The sequence below is a fragment of the Epinephelus lanceolatus genome, chromosome 6, assembly GCF_041903045.1.
Source record: "Epinephelus lanceolatus isolate andai-2023 chromosome 6, ASM4190304v1, whole genome shotgun sequence".
In the NCBI taxonomy this organism is placed as follows: Eukaryota; Metazoa; Chordata; class Actinopteri; order Perciformes; family Serranidae; genus Epinephelus; species Epinephelus lanceolatus.
In genome coordinates, this window is record NC_135739.1 from 48,372,548 (window position 1) to 48,393,226 (window position 20,679).

The 20,679-nt window shown below is 42.3% G+C and overlaps 1 protein-coding gene across 15 annotated transcripts in view; it reads left to right on the forward strand.

Moving 5' to 3' along the window:
• Positions 1-20,679, forward strand: part of ptprfa (protein tyrosine phosphatase receptor type Fa) — an 888,655-nt gene that overhangs the window by 807,620 nt on the left and 60,356 nt on the right. For all 15 annotated transcript variants that reach the window (XR_013491747.1, XM_078169090.1, XM_078169094.1 and 12 more), the window contains one exon: positions 18,400-18,578. Coding sequence is in view for 14 of the 15 variants with exons in the window: in XM_078169090.1 (XP_078025216.1) it covers positions 18,400-18,578 (179 nt within the window). In the remaining variant the exon portion in view is untranslated. The remainder of the gene's footprint in view (positions 1-18,399; positions 18,579-20,679) is intronic.

The window sequence follows — 20,679 nt, forward strand, 5'->3', positions numbered from 1 at the left end:
TCAAAAATGGCAGCGCCACAGCAGCCACACCCTTTGACCTACAGACATGCAGAGCACAACTTTTAATCAGAATGGTCTCTGGATGATCTGTAAAAAAATTGAAGTCGATTGGATGAAATCACTAGGACGAATTCGTTAAAATAAAAAAAATCACGCCAAAATGACTTCCTGTTTGGAGTAGACCACTGGTGCCAGAGACTTTTATGTGCGTCTGGACAACATACACATGTGTACCAATTTTCATGTTCCAACTCCAAAAAACCCTATGGGGAGGGTTTTTTGAAAATTTCAAGGGGGCGCTATAGAGGTATTTTGTCCCCCATGGGCAACGCCCCTATCAGATGTAAGAGCTCGACATTCTTGACCAGTGTATCAATTTTCATGAGGATATGAGGTCGCTGAAGCCATCAAAAATCCAAACGTATTTGGTGGCAAGGGAGGCGCCATAGCGGCCACGCCCCTTGACATAGAGAAAAGCTTTTAATAACTTTTGATCAGCATGGTCTCAGGATGATCTGTAAACAAACTGAAGTCAATTGGATGAAATCCCTAGGACTAGTTCGTTAAAATACAACGTGGAAATCACTCCAAAATGACAAGTCAAAATCAAAATGGCCGACTTCCTGTTTGGAGTAGACCATTGGTGCCAGAGACTTTTATGTGCGTCTGGACAACGTACACATGTGTACCAATTTTCATGTTCCAACTCCAAAAAAACCCGTATGGGGAGGGGTTTTTGAAAATTTCAAGGGGGCGCTGTTGAAGCATTTTGTCCCCCCCATGGGCGACGCCCCTATCAGATGTAAGAGCTTCCCATTCTTGAACTGTGTATCAATTTTCATGAAGAGATGAGGTCACTGAAGACATCAAAAAGCCAAACGTATATAATGGCGAGGGATCAATAGTCGCCACGCCGCCACATGGACACCATTAGACATAGGTTCACAGTGTTCATAGGGTAGCTTCACCAAATTGTTCTGCATGCATCAGAAGTGGAATGACGTTGATGCGGTCAAGTTTGTGGCATTAGTACATGTTAAAGTAAAAACTAGTCACTTCCTGTTACCACCGAGGGGCGCTATGAGTAAGGTGGGATATTAACATATCTGGGTGTTCGGGGCGGAGCCATCATCATGTCCAGCAAGTTTGAAGCTGCTGAGATCAAGTATGTGGGCGGGAGAGCCGTTCGAAATTCGATGGCAAGAAAACGAAAAGTCGCCAAAATTTGTCACACGCTAGCGGCCACACCCCTTGACATAGAGAAAAGCTTTTAATAACTTTTGATCAGCATCTTCTCAGGATGATCTGTACCAAATTTGAAGTTGATCGGACGAAATCCCTAGGAGGAGTTTGTTCAAACATGTAAAAAATTCAAATCAAAATGGCCGACTTCCTGTTGGGTTTACGGCATGGCTTCAAGAGGATTTTTTGTGCGTCTTGGCATGTTCTATGAGCCCACCAATTTTCATGCCTGTAGGTGAAACTCACAGGCAGGGCTCGAGGCACAAAAATTTCTAGGGGGCGCTATGTCGCCATTTGGCCCCGTCCACATAGAACACTGCCGAAATATCAAATTTTTCACCCGACCAAAGGCGTGTACCAAATTTGGTGAGTTTTTGAATTTGGGAAAGGGGCGAAATTGGGGATTTAATGTTTGTAAGAATAATAATAATAATAATTATAAAGCTGCAAGCAGTGATGAACGGGCCCTCACACCTTCACGCAACTTGGGGGGGCTGGCAGGACATGTTCTGATGTGTCAGTTCATTTCTGTCAAAGTTAGACATCGCATGCAGGAGTGACTTTGCATATCTTTGATACAGTGCTGGAATGACATATTTCACATTTTGTATCACTTTCTCTTTCCACTAGAGGGAGTTGGAGAGCGCAGTAATTATACATCATGTTTTTATACATCAAATATCCACCACAGCATTTAACTTTCAGATAAATCAAAAGATAAGTGTTTGAGACCTACTTCCTGTCACCACTAGCTAACACTATGAGTATCTGGAAATATGGTCATATAAATGTTTTCAGGGCAGAACTAATATGAATCATCTGAAGTTTGATGGAGATCAGAACATTTACGGCAACAATATAGCAATTTCCTGTTTCATGGCGAGACCTCAAAATTAAAACCTCTGCAGCACGCATAGACACTAATGATATGTCATGTTTGTGTACATCAAATACACACCACAGCACTGAAATTTCAGGTTAATCCAAAGATGAGTGTCTGGTAAGAAGTACTTCCTTTCACCACTAGGTGGCACTATGACTATCACGGAATATTGTCATATAAATGTGTTCAGGGTGGGACAAATATGAATCATGTCAAGTTTGGTGGACAACAGACCATTTACTCCAAATTTATAGCAATTTCCTGTTTCATGGCGAGACATCAAAAGTAAACCCTCTGCAGCGTGCGTAGACACTAATGATACGTCATGTTTGTGTACATCAAATATAGACCACAGCACTGAAATTTCAGGTGAATCCAAAGATAAGTGTCTGATAAGAAGTACTTCCTTTCACCACTAGGTGGCGCTATGACTATCACAGAATATTGTCATATAAATGTGTTCAGGGTGGGACAAATATGAATCATGTGAAGTTTGGTGGACAACGGACCATTTACTCCAAATTTATAGCAATTTCCTGTTTCATGGCGAGACATCAAAAGTAAACCCTCTGCAGCGTGCGTAGACACTAATGATACGTCATGTTTGTGTACATCAAATATAGACCACAGCACTGAAATTTCAGGTGAATCCAAAGATAAGTGTCTGATAAGAAGTACTTCCTTTTCGACACTAGGTGGCGCTATGATTATTAGGAAATATGGTAATGAAAATGTGTTGAGGGCGGGACTAATATGAATCATGTGAAGTTTGGTGTAGATTGGACCATTTATGCCAAAGCTACAGCAATTTCGTTTTTCATGGCGAGACCTCAAGATTCAACGCTCAGCAGCGGGCGCGCCATTCAACATTGGGCAAGTCCTGCGATAACTTTTGGTCACAACATAGTCACGCTTACATACACCAAGTTTGGAGCCAATCAGATTAAATCTGTAGGACAAGTTCTTTAATTCACAAGCCCTGGAAATTGCCAAAAATGCACAAAAGTGGCACAAGTAAATTCAAAATGCCGGACTTCCTGTTGAGTTTGGAGCATGGCTCCAAGAGGCTTTTTTGTACGTAATAGAGTGTTACAGGTGACTACCAAGTTTCATACATGCAGGTCAAACCAGCTTTGGGGGCTGCTGAATTGAAATATTCTAGGGGGCGCTGTTGAGCCATCTTGATGCATCAAAGCACAAAAACCACATCAGACAACAGGACTTGCGACCTGTGATGTGTATGCCACGTTTGGTGAGTTTTCAAGCATCCCTTGTCCCTTCAAAACAACATTGTGTTTGATGGCGAACAAGGTGGTGCCACGGTGACAGCGTTTGATGAAAACTCAAAAGCTTCATTTTTAAGCATCATCAAGGTCTAAAGACTTAGACCAGCAAGTTTGAGGTGGGTCTGATTAACCTGCTAGAAGCGAGACATCAAAGAATGTATAAAGTAGCTTTCTGTTGCCAGAAGGTGGCGCTATGGCGGTGATTCAAAATTCCTCTGTAGATGTGTTCAGGGCTGGACTGTCATCATATGTGTGAAGTTTTGGCAAGATATTCCCATGTGGACTCAAGTTACAGCAACATTTATCATCACGGAGAAACATCAAGGTTCGCCGCCAGGCCATGGCCACGCCCTTTGACAAAAACTCACAGTTTCCACAATAAAGCGTCATCAACGTCTTATGACTTTTTTCACCAAGTTTGAGATGGATCTGGTCAATTCTGTAGGCGCTATATTTATCTCTAATTATTGACATGTAGATGTTTTTCAGGGTGGGACTGTCATCAATCCTGTGACATTTGGGCAAGATTGGACCATGTATGCTGGAGTTATAAACTACTTCCTGTTTAGTGGCGAGACCCCTAACTTTGACGCCATCCCACGGTCACATGCATTGACGAAAACTCAAGCTTTTGATAACTTTTCATCTTTAACATCTTGAGATGGGACAGACCAAGGTTTGAAGTCGATCGGATGAAATCTCTAGGACTAGTTTGTTAATTTATGACCCCTGCAAATGGCCAAAAATGCACCAAAATTGCACAGTAAATTCAAAATGGCCGACTTCCTGTTTGGTTTAGAGCATGCCTCCAAGAGGCTTTTTTGTATGTCTCTGGGCGTTACATAAGCCTGCCAAGTTTCATACATGTAGGTTAAACTAGGTTCAGGAGCTGTTACCTCAAACTTTTGTAGGGGGAGTTACTGAGCCATTTTTTGGAACCCGCACAGGAGACCCTTAAAATATCAAATTTTTCACCAGTTCTGAGGTGTGTGCAAAGTTTCATGAGTTTTCGGATATGTTAAGCCTCCCAAAAAGGCAATTCATTTGGAGGAAGAATAATAATAATAATAAAAAATCCTTGCATTTCAATAGGGTCCTCGCACCGCTAGGTAATAATTAAAGCTGCAAGCAGCTGTGATCGGGCCCTCGCTCCCCCATGTAACAGCGGGGGCCTGAGGCACGTGGGGGCTGTGGCGCGAAGCGAGAAGGGAGAAAAAATCTGGCAGGAGTGAAAAAACGCAATGTTTCGTTCATCCACCAGGTGGTGCTACGAGCGTAACCAGATGTGGGCAGGTGCGTTCAGGGGTGGACCGTCATCACGCATGTGAAATTTCGAGCAAATCGGACAATACATGAAGGATTTATATCAAGTTGATATTCCGTGGCAAAGGATGAAAAGTCGCCACTGCCACGGCCTGCAACATGACAGGACACGTGTGTCACTGTGGAGATTCATCAACTTGATTGTCATGTGGCCACAAAATGTAGTTGATCAGGTCAGGAGCTTGAGGTTGGCATTTGTCAGTGTAAAAGATGTCATTTCCTGTTTCTACAAGGGGGCGCCATGAGCAAGATTGCCTTCGAGCATATGGAGGCGTTGAGGGCAGGGGCTCTTATCATGTACAGAAATTTTGAAGCAGTTTGGCTGAATTATGTGGGAGAGAGAGCTACTTGAATAAGCATGGCGATGGATCAAAAATGGCAGCACCATAGCAGCCACGCCCTTTGACCTACAGACATGCAGAGCACAACTTTTGATCAGCATGGTGTTTGGATGATCTGTAAAAAATTTGAAATGCAACATGTGGAAATCATGCCAAAATGACAAGTCAAAATCAAAATGGCCCCCCCCCCCATGGGAGATGCCCCTATCAGATGCAAGAGCTCGCCATTCTTGATCTGTGTATCAATTTTCATGAGGAGATGAGGTCGCTGAAGCCATCAAAAAGCCAAACGTATTTAGTGGTAAGGGATCAAAAGTCGCTACGCCGCCACATGGACACCATGAGACGTAGCTTCACAGCGTTCATAAGGTAGCTTCACCAACTTGTTCTGCATGCATTAGAAGTGGAATGAAGTTGATGCGGTCAAGTTTGTGGCATCAGTACATGTTAAAGTAAAAACCTGGTCACTTTCTGTTACCACCGAGGGGCGCTATAAGTAAGGTGGGATATTAACACATAGGGGCGTTAGGGGCGGAGCCATCATCATGTCAAGCAAGTTTGAAGCTGCTGAGATCAAGTATGTGGGCGGGAGAGCCGTTCGAAATTCGATGGCAAGAAAACAAAAAGTCGCCAAAATTTGTCACGCCCTAGCGGCCACGCCCCTTGACATAGAGAAAAGCCTTTAATAACTTTTGATCAGCATGTTCTCAGGATGATCTGTACCAACTTTGAAGTCGATAGGACGAAATCCCTAGGAGGAGTTCGTTCAAATGTAAGTTGTGGAAATGGCTGTAACAAAAAAATTCAAAACAAAATGGCCGACTTCCTGTTGGGATTTCACCATGACATTAGGAGACTTTTTTGTGTGTCTAGGTATGATACATGTGTGTACCAAATTTTGTTTACCTACAACAAACTAACCCCAATGGGGAGGGTGTTTTGAAAATTTGTAGGGGACGCTATTTCGGCATTTCGCGCCGACCATGTGCAACCGCCCAAAAATATTGAATTTTGGATGTGGCCAGATGAATGTGGAGAGTTAGAAACATTTTCAAATTTGGGAAAGGGCCGAAATTGGGACACGAAATGTTGCAAGAATAATAAAAATAATAATAAACAGCACGATTTCAATAGGGTCCTCCGCGGACGACTTCATTGTCGCTCAGGCCCTAATACACAGCGCGATTTCAATAGGGTCCTCCGCGGACAACTTCGTCGTCGCTCGGGCCCTAATAATAATAAACAGCGCGATTACAATAGGGTCCTCACGGACGACTTCGTCGTCGCTCGGGCCCTAATAACAAACAGCATGATTACAATAGGGTCCTCACGGATGACTTCGTCATTGCTCGGGCCCTAATAATAATAAACAGCGCGATTACAATAGGGTCCTCACGGACGACTTCGTCGTCGCTCGGGCCCTAATAATAATAAACAGCGCGATTACAATAGGGTCCTCACGGACGACTTCGTCGTCGCTCGGGCCCTAACAATGATAATGATAATAGTAAGCATGATTACAATAGGGTCTTCAGGGCCGACTTCTTCGTTGCTCAGGCCCTAATAATAATAATAATACTAAACAGCGTGATTACAATAGGGTCCTCATGGACGACTTCGTCGTTGCTCGGGCCCTAATAATCAGGAGAAAAATAATAGGGACCTCGCAGGTCTGTGACCTGCTCGAGCCCTAATAATAATAAACAGCGCGATTACAATAGGGTCCTACGCGGATGACTTCGTCGTTGCTCGGGCCCTAATAATAAAAAATCCTTGCATTTCAATAGGGTCCTCGCACCGCTAGGTGCTCGGGCCCTAATAATAATAATAATAATAAAGCAGTTCAGTAAAGCAGAGCAGTTTCAATAGGGACTTCGCCGGCCTTCGGTCGGTGCTCGGGCCCTAATTAAAGCTGCAAGCAGTAATGAACGGGCCCTCGCACCTTCACGCAACTCGGGGGGGCTGGCAGGACGCCTTCTGAATCGTCAACTCATTTCTTTCAAATTTAGACATGGCATGCAGGAGTGACTTGGCATATCTTTGATACAGTGCTGGGATGACATATTTCACATTTTGTATCACTTCCTCTTTCCACTAGAGGGAGTTGGAGAGCACACTAATTATACATCATGTTTTTAAACATCAAATATACACCACAGCATGTAACTTTCGCATAAATCGAAAGATAAGTGTTTGCTGAGACCTATTTCCTGTCACTACTAGGTGGCACTATGAGTATCAGGAAATATGGTTATGTAAATGTGTTCAGGGCAGGACTAATATGAATCATGTGAAGTTTGGTGGATATCGGACCATTTACGCCAAAGCTACAGCAATTTCGTTTTTCATGGCGAGACCTCAAAATTCAACACTCCGCAGCGGGCACACCATTCAACATTGGGCAGATCCTGTAATAACTTTTGGTTGCAACATAGCCAGGCTCACATAAACTAAGTTTGGAGCAAATCTGATTAAATCTGTAGGACAAGTTCGTTAATTTACAAGCCCTGGAAATGGGCAAAAGTGGCACAAGTCAATTCAAAATGGCGGGCTTCCTGTTGGGTTTGGAGCATGGCTCCAAGAGGCTTTTTTGTATGTGATAGAGTGTTACAGGTGCCTACCAAGTTTCATACATGCAGGTCAAACCAGCTTTGGGGGCTGCTGAATTGAAATATTCTAGGGGGCGCTGTTGAGCCATCTTGGTGCATCAAAGAACAAAAATCACATCAGACAACAGGACTTGTGACCTGTGATGTGTATGCCATGTTTGGTGAGTTTTCAAGCATCCCTTGTCCCTTCAAAACAACATCGTGTTTGATGGCGAACAAGGCGGCACCACGGTGACAGCGTTTGATGAAAACTCAGAAGCTTCATTTTTAAACATCATCAAGGTCTAAGGACTTAGACCAGCAAGTTTGAGGTGGGTCTGATTAACCTGCTAGAAGAGGGACATCAAAGAATGTACGCCATCCCACGGTCACACTCATTGACGAAAACTCAAGCTTTTGATAACGTTTCATCTTCAAGGTCTTGGGATGGGACAGACCAAGGTTTGAAGTCGATCAGATGAAATCTCTAGGACTAGTTTGTTCATTTAAGACCCCTGGAAATGGCCAAAAATGCATCAAAATTGCACAGTAAATTCAAAATGGCTGACTTCCTGTTGGGTTTAGAACATGCCTCCAAGAGGCTTTTTTGTACGTCTCTGAGCGTTACATAAGCCTGCCGAGTTTCATACATGTAGGTTAAACTAGCTTCAGGGGCTGTTTTCTCAAACTTTTGTAGGGGGCGCTACTGAGCCATTTTTTGGAACCAGCGCACGAGACCCTTAAAATATCAGATTTTTCACCAGTTCTGAGATGTGTGCAAAGTTTCATGAGTTTTCTGGTATGTTAATCTTCCCAAAAAGGCAATTCATTTGGAGGAAGAAGAATAACAAAAAATCCTTGCATTTCAATAGGGTCCTCGCACCACTAGGTGCTCGGCCCTAATAATAATTCGAAAAACAATAGGGACTTCGCAGGTGTCCTGCTTGGGCCCAAAAAATGCATAAAGATTTAAAATGAATCATTAAAAATAACATATAATAGAAGAATTAAAAAAGTTAAAAAAAATCAGTTAAAAGCCAAATTAAAAAGGTGAGTCTTGAGCCTCCTTTTAAAAACATCAACAGTCTCTGCAGTCCTGATGCTCTCCAGCAGGCTGTTCCATAAGTGTGGGCCGTAATGGCTGAATGCAGCCTCCCCGTAGGTTTTTGTTCTGACTTTTGGAAGAATTAAAAGGCCTGTGCCGGAAAAAAAACTAATAAAAGAACCTTAATCGATCCTGAAGCGCACGGGGAGCCAATACAGCGATTTCAAAACTGGTGTAATGTGCGCCCACCCTCTGGTCCTCGTCAGCACTCGTGCGGCTGAGTTTTGGAGTAACTGCAGGTTAGAGATGGTCTTTTTGGGAAGACCAGAGAGCAGGGCATTACAGTAATCTAAACGACAAGAGATAAAAGCATGCATCAGCACGTCCGTGTTAGCCTGAGAGAGAAATGGGCGGACTCTGGCTATATTCTTAAGATGATAAAAACCTATCTTTGTTACATTTTTGATGTGTGGAATAAAATTAAGCTCAGAGTCAAAAATGACGCCCAGGTTCTTCACACATTGTGAGGATTTAAAATCTTGTAGTTTTGGTAAAAGTTTCTCTCTCTGGCCTTCAGGACCAATGACTAAAACCTCTGTTTTGTCCTGGTTGAGCTGTAGGAAATTCACTGCCATCCATGACGTGATATCTAAAATACAGTTTAAAAGGGTATCATCTGTGTGTCATCTGCGTAACTGTGGAAGCTGATGCCGTGCCTCCTGATGACGTCCCCAAGGGGAAGCATATATAGATTAAAAAGAATTGGACCTAAAATTGACCCTTGGGGCACCCCACACCTAATTTCATGCATTCTGGAGGAACATGTATCCATACTTACAAAGAAACAACGATCTGTGAGATAAGAGCTGAACCAGTTAAAAACAGTACCAGAGAGGCCCACCAGGTTTCTGAGTCTGTTTAATAAAATGTGGTCATCTACTGTATCAAAAGCGGCACTTAGATCCAGTAGTACCAAGACTGTGGGACAATCAGCTTTCCAGTGACCTATACCCTTACAGAAGTGTCAAATTTTTGAACTCGAACTACGACTGAGCCCGTGTAGGATTCTCAGACTTACCGTGGTGTGGACGCTGTTTCTCTTCCCACTTACCCACAGCACGATAGGCACAACCGCCCTCAGGAGCCCTGAACTCATCGCGGTGGGTCAGCACATACTCATCAGCCAGTGCGGCAGGCTCAGCTGCAGTCTTCACTTTGTGCTTGCTGGTGTAAACTGCGTTGTGACTGGGAACAGAACTCATACGCTGTCAACACAGCCTCTTTGACTCTCAACTAAACCTTGCTTTCAGCCACTGACAGGGATGAATAGGCCTCCTGAGCTTTATCTGTTAACACTGTAACAAAAGGGTACGTTCAGAATCAGACCAACCCCTGCTCTCAGGTACACGTTCAAACAAAGAGAAAAAAGTATCTGGGTCCCTTTCACTAAACTGAGGAACTAACCACAGATTACTGGCTACATCAAATGAAAAAAAGGATCCACCAGCAGAGCCAGAGGCATGAACAGGATCACCAGTATGCAGACTCAACCCCCACTCTTCCATCTCAAGCCTCTTAAGCTCTCTCCTCAGCTTCTCCACTGCCAACTTCTCCATCTCTGTCTGCAGGAGCAACAACTCCCTCCTCTGCTCAAAAGACAAACTAGCCTTGACACAGCCAGACACCTCAACACTGTCTACAGGTCCAGCAACATGTGTTTTAAGGCCAAAAAAATCCCGGTCAGCCAGATTAGCTCTGATAATGTTTTTTACGTTTTCTTTCATCCTCTTATTACCAACATCCAAGTTAAAATACATTGCAATCCGGATCAATTGTTCACATGAGCAGCCCTCCAGCAGCCCCTCTGATGGCACTTTCAAAAACTCCTCTACAGTTGCCATGCCCACTAGAACTCACTTACCTACACACAGTCAATCAGTCACAACAAAACACTTGGCACACCGAGCTCACTGCCTGCCCAGATCTAGCTAATCTCCCCCCTAGCCTTCAGGCACTAGTTGCCGTGGGTATTTATGCACTAATTACCGCAAGCCTGGCGAAGCAACCAACAACTAGCAACCTCACCTGCAGCCTCGGCCGTGCTCCCAAGTTAACAGCTCCAACCACATTCACACCACATTAACAACTCCCCCACACGAACTCCAAAAGGGAATCCGTGCTAAGCCTAACAGGGACAGAACCACCGGCAACTACAGCGGCTGTACTGGATCGCTGAACTCACTGCCACAAATTGACCACCAGCACATTAACTCTGGCTCCCAAACAAACAACAGCTTCACTGAAAAGACCAAAAAACATAAACACTTACCCCTGTCACGCTACTCTCTTGCTGCAACAATTAGCTATGGGCTCAATCGCCAAACGCTAGTGTTACACACAACAGCTGTGCGCCGATGTCATGTCATGCTACAATCACAACCAGCTTCATTCATGAAACCGACAAGCCCCCATCTATTACGACCCAGCCCCTGAGGCCGCAACGAGAAACGAGAGCAGAGAGGGGATCAGTGCAAAATAGCGCTTAGTTTATTTATAAAAGTAAAACAAAAGAAGGCAAAAGGTCCATTTCAGCTACCAGCGGTGTAGGAGCACCCTCGTGCCCCACAGATGGAACGTGTGTGTAGGTACAGCGGCAGCCACGCGGTATCTGAGGAAGGAGGGAGATATGGTTGAGACACATCACCAGGCCCAGGTACAGCTCATCAACTGATGACGATGACCCCACCTCGGACCAGAACCTGCCAGGAAGACAACAGCACACAGTACGCCAGCACCACACAGAGAAGTGGAGAAGTGTCGTGACACAAATTACCCTCCTTGTCAGATCACTCTCAAACAAAAGTTTCATTTTAAATGACTTAATTTTAACCCATAACTTAGACTTTATATTTCTTACCGAAACCTGGCAAAGACCTGGTGAAGTCAGTGCCTTTTCTGAATTGTGTCCTCCAAATTACAAATTTCTTACCTCACCACACACCATGGCCGGGGAGGGGATGTTGCTATGATTTTTAAAGATGTTTTTAACTGTAAACTCCTGTCATCTAATGAGTACACAAGTTTTGAATTGTTGTTGTGTAAGATTGAAAGATCAACTCCGGTACTTTGTGCACTCATATACAGGCCCCCTAAATTCAACCCAAAATTTATAGATGAGTTCTCTCATTTCCTATGCTCAGTGCTCATTATTCTGATCATGTGCTGATCCTAGGAGACTTGGACATTCATGTCTGCTGCCCATCTGATGCACTCCCCAGGGACTTTCTGAATTGAATCGATTCTTTCAATCTTACCCAGTCAATCATGGAGCCCACTCACATACATGGTCATACTCTGGACCTTATTTTAACATCTGGCATCCCTGTCCCGTCTGTCTAGATCAACAATTTGGGTTTGTCTGATCACTGGCCTATTATGTTCTCCACCTCACTTCCTTGTAAGGTTCGTAAACCTTGTCAACCACGCAGCTACTCCAGGGGCCTCATGTACAAAGACTTGCATGGATTTCCTACTGAGCGCACATGTTGGAGTACCCGACCCCTCCCTGTCCATGCCCCCATTTAAATATGCAAATCATATTTAAATTAACCCTGCACCTGAGATTCCCGTCTCTGCACAATCAGAAAACTAAAACAAAAGAATGAGTAAGATGTGAAAAAAGAAAAACTTCACAGAATGCGAATTGGAGACGCTACTCACTGAAGTGGAGGTGCGCAAAAATGTACTTTTTGGCACGCTGTCCTCTGGCATCAACACAAAACACAAGAGGAGTAAGTGGGAGAGTGCGTGTGAGGCTGTCAATGCTGTGGGGTCAGAAAAGCGTACACACGCAGAATTAAAAAATAAGTGGTCCGACATTAAGGTGGACGAGGACAGCTGCCCACCACCAAAGGGTGGCTAAAACAGGCGGGGGGACAGGAGAGGAGGAGCTCACCCCATTTGAACAGAGAGTTGCCTGGGGTCAATTGAAAGCAGACAATTAATTATGTGAACTGGATTTACAGTTAATTTTATACACCACTTACATGGATCACACACTATTGTTGGAAATGAATGCAGAAGTGCACTGGGGAAAAGGTGTGGCTGCTCAAGAAATGTCACACTTTACGCACGGGTTTATTGACATGAGTACTTTACACACAGAGTCAATCAGGGGCTTGTTAGAAAGCTCTGAAGCTGTAGTTTAACCAGCAAGAAACAGCAAGTCACTAACTTTAACCACTGACTAGTACTGATGTTGTGAAGACAGGATAATATTTGGGGGCGCACATGCTCAATGCGCAACAGGGGGATTAATATTAGGACAATTAAACAAATAAATTATTTACTCACCAAGAAGCCACCCATCGCGCACACAATGCCAGCTAGTAGTCTGTTCCCAACCATACTGTTACTCAGGGCATTGAACTGGCCCACCTCGCCACAGTGTTGGTTAATTGCATTTGCGCATCACATATGATCTGTACATTGATCGAATGAAAATGCTCCCTGTTGACATAAACAAATTCATCCCGCTTTTATAGCAATGTGTGTGCAGTCGATAGCTCCGATTACATTAAAAGAAAAAACCGGCTCTTGCTGCAAATTGCACTTTAATGTTGGCCTGTTCAGCTGCATATGGGAATTTGATATACCTGGCTGACATGTGGATAATTCCGTCCCACACAGCTGGCATGGCTCGGCTCAGGGTCAACTGGCACAGTCCCAATCGGTCAGCCAGCTCCCTCTGGAATGCCCCTGTTGCCTGAACCCCAGTGTGGTCAGCACCTGTATGGATACAGGCAGCACATGGCTTCTTGCGGTGTCACGCTCCAAGACCGGCCGCATGCGCACAGTTCCAGGAGGATTGCCCTCGGGAACCTAAAGCAGCTGATGAGCCAGTTGTCATCATGTGCCAGTGCCATCTGTCTCGGAATACATGCTCTCTTCGTATTGTGCCATTTACAAATCTTCTAATACTGCTAAAGCAGCCGTTGTTTTTAATGGCATTTTCGGCACCACTTTGCGCATGCTTTTATATCCACTCATCTAATTGCAGACACGTGGGTGTGTTAATTGTTCATCAGTGTTAATTGTTCATGTGCCTCTGATGTGCACATCACTCTGAGGACTAATTGTTTTCACATTTATTTATTATAACAGTTTCCCAGTATCACCTCTAAGTGTTGCCAAAGGATCAACAGCTGTAGAAACGTGTGTATGCCAGCCATGAAGTTGACGTGAGGCACCGCACATTTCCACGGTCATTTCACTCTTGATACATCTGAACTTTGCCGTGGAAAAGGACGTACGCCACGTTTTTGTGCGTATGCACCCTTTGTACATGAGGCCCAGGTCTTTTACTCCCCTCACTATCCATCAGTTCTCTGATACCTTTTCCTCTGCTCTCTTCTCTGAAGCTTCCCCTGGTGACCTAGCAAGTAAATAATTTTAATCGCATGTGCAGCAATATTCTCAATTCAGTTGCCCCTTTTAAAGTTATAAAAGGAAAAACCAAAACTCAGCCCTGGTTTAACTTCACAACTCGGTCACTTAGGCATGCAGAAGAGCAGAGAGGAAATGGAAGAAGGATAAATTTCAAGTGTCCTACCAGCATCTGAGACAGTGTCTTATTAATTATCAGAAATGTGTCAAAGCAGAGAGATCCAAATACTTTTCAGATATTTATCCAAACATGTCCACAGACCCAAAGTTTTATTTGACACAATTAACTCAGTACTTAAACCAGTATTCACAAAGTCTAATGATGCTACACCAGATACCTGCCAACACTTTCTAACATTTTTCATCAACAAAATTGACAATATTCGTTCCCAGATTGTACCTCCTGCTTTTGATCCTTCAGAGCCATCTTCATGTTCCTCCACTTTAAACAATTTCAACACAAGTTCTCTCTCCACCTTGACACACATAATTTCACCTATGAATCTGAGTTCATGTTCTTTGGATATTATCCCCTCTCACCTATTTAAGGAAGTGTTGAACTCTGTTGGGCCCAGTGTTCTCTCAATAATTAATAGCTCTCTAGTGAACGGCTATGTCCCTACATGCTTTAAACATGCCGTCATTCACCCTCTCATCAAAAAAGAAAATCTTGATCCATCTGTTCCCGGTAACTACCGTCCAATATCAAAGCTCTCATTTTTATCAAAAGTCCTGGAAAAAGTTGTTTTCTCTCAACTCATCTCCTACCTTGACAGTTACAGCACTCGGGACAAATTTCAATCAGGCTTTAGAAAACATCATAGCACAGAATCTGCCCTGTAACAAATGACTTAATATTGTCCTTAGACTCAGGATGTTATGTCACTCTGATTCTCTTAGATCTTTCAGTGGCATTTGATACTGTGGATCACTCCATTCTCTTGGGCCACTTGGAGCATGTTGTTGGCATTCAGGGACTGGCCCCTCAGTGGTTTGCTTCCTACCTCCAAGGCCGCTCAGCCTCTGTCCAAATTGGTCATGTGTACTCCTCCTCTGCTTCCATCTCCTGTGGTGTTCCTCAAGGTTCCATTTTAGGCCCAATTTTATCTTCACTATCCATGCCTCCATTGGGCTCTAGTTGTACCTCCCTTTGAAACCATCAGATCCTTGCAGCATTAATTCACTATTACACTGTATTAATGACATAAAATCTTGGATGGCATGAAGCTTTCTCCAGCTGAACCATGACAAAACTGATGTCCTCATTTTTGGCCCTACTCTGCCTCTGTTACCAGTGCTCTTGGTCCTCTGTCTTCACACTCATGTAAAGAATCTTGGTGTCATCTTTGACTCTGGCTTTAAATTTGATAAACAGGTCAACTCAGTTGTCACCTCAAGCTTCTTCCATCTAAGATCCATTGCAAAACTTAAATCATTTCTGTCCGTAAAAGATTTAGAAAGTCTAGTTCATGCTTTCATCTCTCCCAATTAGATTACTGTAATTCCCTCTACACCGGCATCAACCAGTCAGCTCTGTCACGCTTGCAGCTCGTTCAGAATTCAGCAGCAAGACTCATTCCTGGTACCAGGAGAAGTGATCACATTTTCCCTGTATTGGCCTCGCTTCACTGGTTACCTGTACCAGGAGAGGAGCCTGATAGCTGAAGGCTCTAGCTCCTGATCTACTTTTGGAGACTTTAGGGACCACGAGTAACCCTGCGTTCTCAGAGCGCAGTGTTCTGGTGGGATAATATGGCACTATGAGCTCACTAAGATATGATGGAGCTTGACCATTTAGAGCTTTATAAGTTAACAGTAGGGTTTTAAATTCAATTCTGGATTTTACAGGGAGCCAGTGCAGAGAAGCTAAAACAGGAGAAATATGATCTCGTTTCTTAGTTCCTGTTAGTACACGTGCTGCTGCATTCTGAATTAGCTGGAGAGTTTTTAAGGACTTACTAGAGCTACCTGATAATAGAGAGTTACAGTAATCCAGCCTTGAGGTAACAAAAGCGTGGACCAATTTTTCTGCATCTTTTCGGGTCAGGATAGGCCTAATTTTCACAATATTACGCAGATGAAAAAATGCAGTCCGTGAGGTTTGTTTTAAATGAGAATTAAAAGACAAATCTTGATCAAATATTACTCCGAGGTTTCTTACGGTAGTGCTAGAGGCCAGAGCAATGCCATCTAGAGAAACTATGTCATCAGATAAAGAGTCTCTGAGTTGTTTGGGGCCAAGAACAATAACTTCAGTTTTGTCTGAATTTAACATCAGGAAATTGGTGCTCATTCAAGTTTTTATGTCTTTAAGACAGTTATGGAGTTTAGTTAATTGATTACTTTCTTCTGGCTTCATCGATAAATACAACTGAGTATCATCCGCATAACAATGGAAATTTATAGGGTGATTTCTAATGATGTTACCTAAAGGAAGCATATATAGAGTAGTCTCAAGTCTTTTATTTTTTGTCAAGTCAAGTCACAAGTCATCAAAACAGCGACTCGAGTCAACTCGAGTCCAAGTCACAATGACTCAAGTCCCCATCTCTGCTTGGTTGTGCATAATTGTATCCATTGTAAAGCACTTTGATCAATGATTGTTGTTTTTAAATGTGCTCTATAAATAAAGTTGACTTGACTTGAAGAGAAGTTAGGATATGTCAGCCTCTATTGCATCCAGTTTGACCATTTGTTTTTCAATCCGTGTTTCACAAGTCTTCGAAGTTGATGAAAGTGCAATAGGCCTACTAATTGGCTGTAGTGCCAGTTCAACTGCATGATGCAGTGAGAGCTAGGAAGGAGGAAACATTTTCATCTTCAGCCTGTGCAAAAGAGATAAACTTGTTCTCAGAGGAGAAGCTGTGAGAGCTTAACTTTTGAGCTTTAGATGGCAGGCCAAAGGAGACGGAAGAGAGTGCGAGGGCCAGGACAAACTACCCTCTACTGCTCAATCAGCACTCAGTGATTTGGCCAAGTTTAGATTCTGATCCTCAACTCACTGCAAATATTTTTTGCAAGCACTTCTCAAATTGAAATTTGCCTTTGTGATGCAGAGAGTTCACATTAGGGCTCGTCAGGAAAGCCAACAAAAAAAAAAAAAAAAAAAAAAGTTTGCTTTCAAAAGTTTTAGTCTCTGCAGTTTGATAGGCACTGGCACAGCTCACAGTAACTGTCTGAGTTGGTTTTGACTTTTTCAGTGTCTTCAAGATGAATTTTAAGAGACTATGACATCAGGCTTACTTGAGGTCAGAGAACAAAGAGGATCTGCTCAAAATACATATTTTTTATGTAATAACAAGACTGTTACCTCATCATACTCTTACTACACACCACAGTCCACTAGGACTGGTTGTAGTCTCTTCCCACGTACTGTAGACTACTAAAATATCATATTTTTAAATGAACTATGACAGGTAACTACTGTCATAATAAAGCTAAACAAAGTATTGTTGTAATCAATTTAAATAAAATATTGTTATAACAAAGCTAAGTACTGTTATAATTAAATAATTCAAGCTCCTGGCTCGTCTCGAGCAGGAAGTGTTGATGTTTTTGCTGTGAACTTGTAGCTTCAGGTCAACAGTCAGATGTTAGCAGTTAGCACAAAGTTAAACTGTTGCTGCTGCACCTTTTAAAAGTGAGAATTTATTCATTGTGAGCTGAAAACAAACTATCAGCTCTCCAATTCATTTATTAATAATATTTGCAAGTTGCACTGCTGCTTCATGGTCACAAAATATGACTCGTAACGGTCTGAAGCCCTGCAGATGAGAAACACACCCTGGCCTTCTCACACTATACCTCAGGAGAAAGCTATCTGGATGGGCACAGGAGTGTGTATGATGCAAATGTTTGAGAGTCTTTCTTTTTGTGTGTGTGTGTGTGTGTGTGTGTGTGTGTGCGTGCGTGCGTGCGTGTGTGTGTCTCTGTGTCTGTGCGAGTGAGAGAGCCATAGGAAGACCAAAATATCATTCGAGTCTCATGCTGATCACTTAAAAAAAGACAACATGACCGTTAGACTTGATGTTCGTAATGTTGTCATCTTATACATCGCAATTGGAACAAGCTGCGATACATTGAGTATATGCGTTCTTTTGCCCACCCCTTACTAGTTGTATCAAGACCAGAATTAGATGGTGGAGACATTGGGTGTGGTTGTGAAGCTGCAGCGCAGTCACTTCTGGTCTGAAGATCGGGTGTCTGAGCAGAATCAGAGACATATGTGTCCTCTCTGTGTCCACAGAAACTGGCCAACTCTAAACCACATACCTCAAGATTCATTTGTGCCAACCTGCCATGTAACAAATTCAAGAACCGCCTGGTGAACATCATGCCTTTTGAGTCCACCCGCATCTGCCTGCAGCCAATCAGAGGAGTGGAGGGCTCTGACTACATCAATGCCAGCTTTATTGATGGATACAGGTGAGTCCAGAGCTTGCTATTGCATGATTTATGACTTGAACATGAAAGAAAAGAATGTTTAATGGGTTTTTATTACTTCAAATTACTTTAATGAAAAAACTTTTAAAAAGCCTCTGCACTGGCACACCAGTTAAAGCATAAGGACCAGAGATGAGAGTCGTTCAACAGGTTATTGTCTTTGCGTAGGATTTTCACTTTAGTTGACTGGCAGATAATTTAATGGCTAACAGGCAAATAAAAATAATGATCAGTAAACAGAGGAACTTCAATAAATCTTAATCAAAGCACTCATTCACTATTAAACAAATCAACACCAATAACTATCAAATATCCATAACCAGAGGTGATAGTAAGTCACACATGAGCAAGTTACAAGCAAGTCTAAAGTCTTAACTTTCAAGTCTGAAGCAAGTCCCAAGTCACTGTGGTGAAAATTAAGCAAGTCAAGGTGAGGCCCTGCTGTAAGTCGAGCAAGTCACAAGTCAAGTCATACTCACAAACTCATAAAGATAAAATACTATCCACCTTATTCCTCAGGGCACTACTGTAGAAATGATTATGGGTAAAACTTTCAGTGAGATAGCAGAAGTAGTTGGTTGCATTGGCTGTCTATGGTTAGTCTTAGTAGCTAATCTTGGTGGCAAATACTGCTTTGTCTTTTTAACAGATATTTTACTAATGTTAAATTAGCATGTTCTAAAATGTCCTTTGGTCCTTTGAGCTTTGGTGCCTGTTGTGTTGTCCGTGTCTGTCACGTTATAACAACCAGACAAAGCTAAATTTGTGGCTTCAACAATAGTGTTAAACATGCAACCAGAACAAAAAGGAAGTTCCTGTAACCACCACTGCAGTTCACTGCCTACAGAGACGAAAAGGTTGCCACCTGTACCGTACAACATTAATATCAGATCGTCTTGTATATAAAAAATAACATACACTGTCCCTTACTAAATCAATACAGCACAGGATTTTTCCCATATTTTTGTGCACTCCTTACTCTGATGTACTGTATACACTAGGTTTTCACATGCTTGGAATGACATAAGAAAAAATAAAACCAAAATAGTTTTTAGAGCAGAGAAGTATGAATCAGAATTTGCGGGTAAGTGACAGGTCTGTCACTAAACGTCAGTACATGATGTCTGTCTCCCCTGTCTGACTGCATTCTCAACCTACATTAGAATATTGCCTGTTATAAAATAAACTCAGCAGCATAATGTTACCTTGAATTATGTGTTTAGTCATCTCGTCTGAGAGTGTGTTACTGATACACCGTATCCCTTTCATATAGATTTTCACTCTCTTTTTTTAAATTCAGTGAATGCAATGCACTTCTCTACAAATCTGAGTGTTTTCTTCTCATGCCACTTTCTGTTTCTCCTCCACTACTTTCATCCAATAGCTTTGTTACGTGTAATTTTACAAATTAGGATTTTTGCATAGAAAACATATGAAAATGTACAAGTACAGCTGGAACTATCAGTTGATTAATGAATTGACAGAAAATAAACTGGCCACTATTTTGATAATCGATAAAGTTACCTTTAAAGCAAAAACATTCTATGTTTCAAGCTACAAGTGTGCTTTGGGCTTTGATAATTTAATAATTTAAATGTAATTTTTTTTATAATGTTGATGTTTGGACTGTTGGTTGGACAATACAAACAATGGTGTTGTTTTGGGTTTTGGGTCATTTATGCATGTATCAGAATCATCATCTAACAATATTACACCAGACTGTAACAGTCAAAGGGGACATTTTCCTCAGTACAGTATGTACTTTTAATACTTTAAGTATTTTCATTACATCACATTTTGCTGATTATAGTTATATATTTTTACTTAAAGTCTGTGTAAAGCAGCAAAAAATGTCTGTTATACATTTGTCACATCACAGAAATATGTGTCATTAATCACTGAGCCAAATTTGAAAGATTAAAAAAATCACTAAGTATATAAAATTTGCTCTCAAAATCATGGAAAAACAAGCAGCTGTCATATGTCAAATGAACATGTATTTATTTATTCATCTATTTATTTATTATTCATTTGTTTCTTCCTCGTTTTTTTGTTTCATTTTGTTTTTGTGTACACACTGATA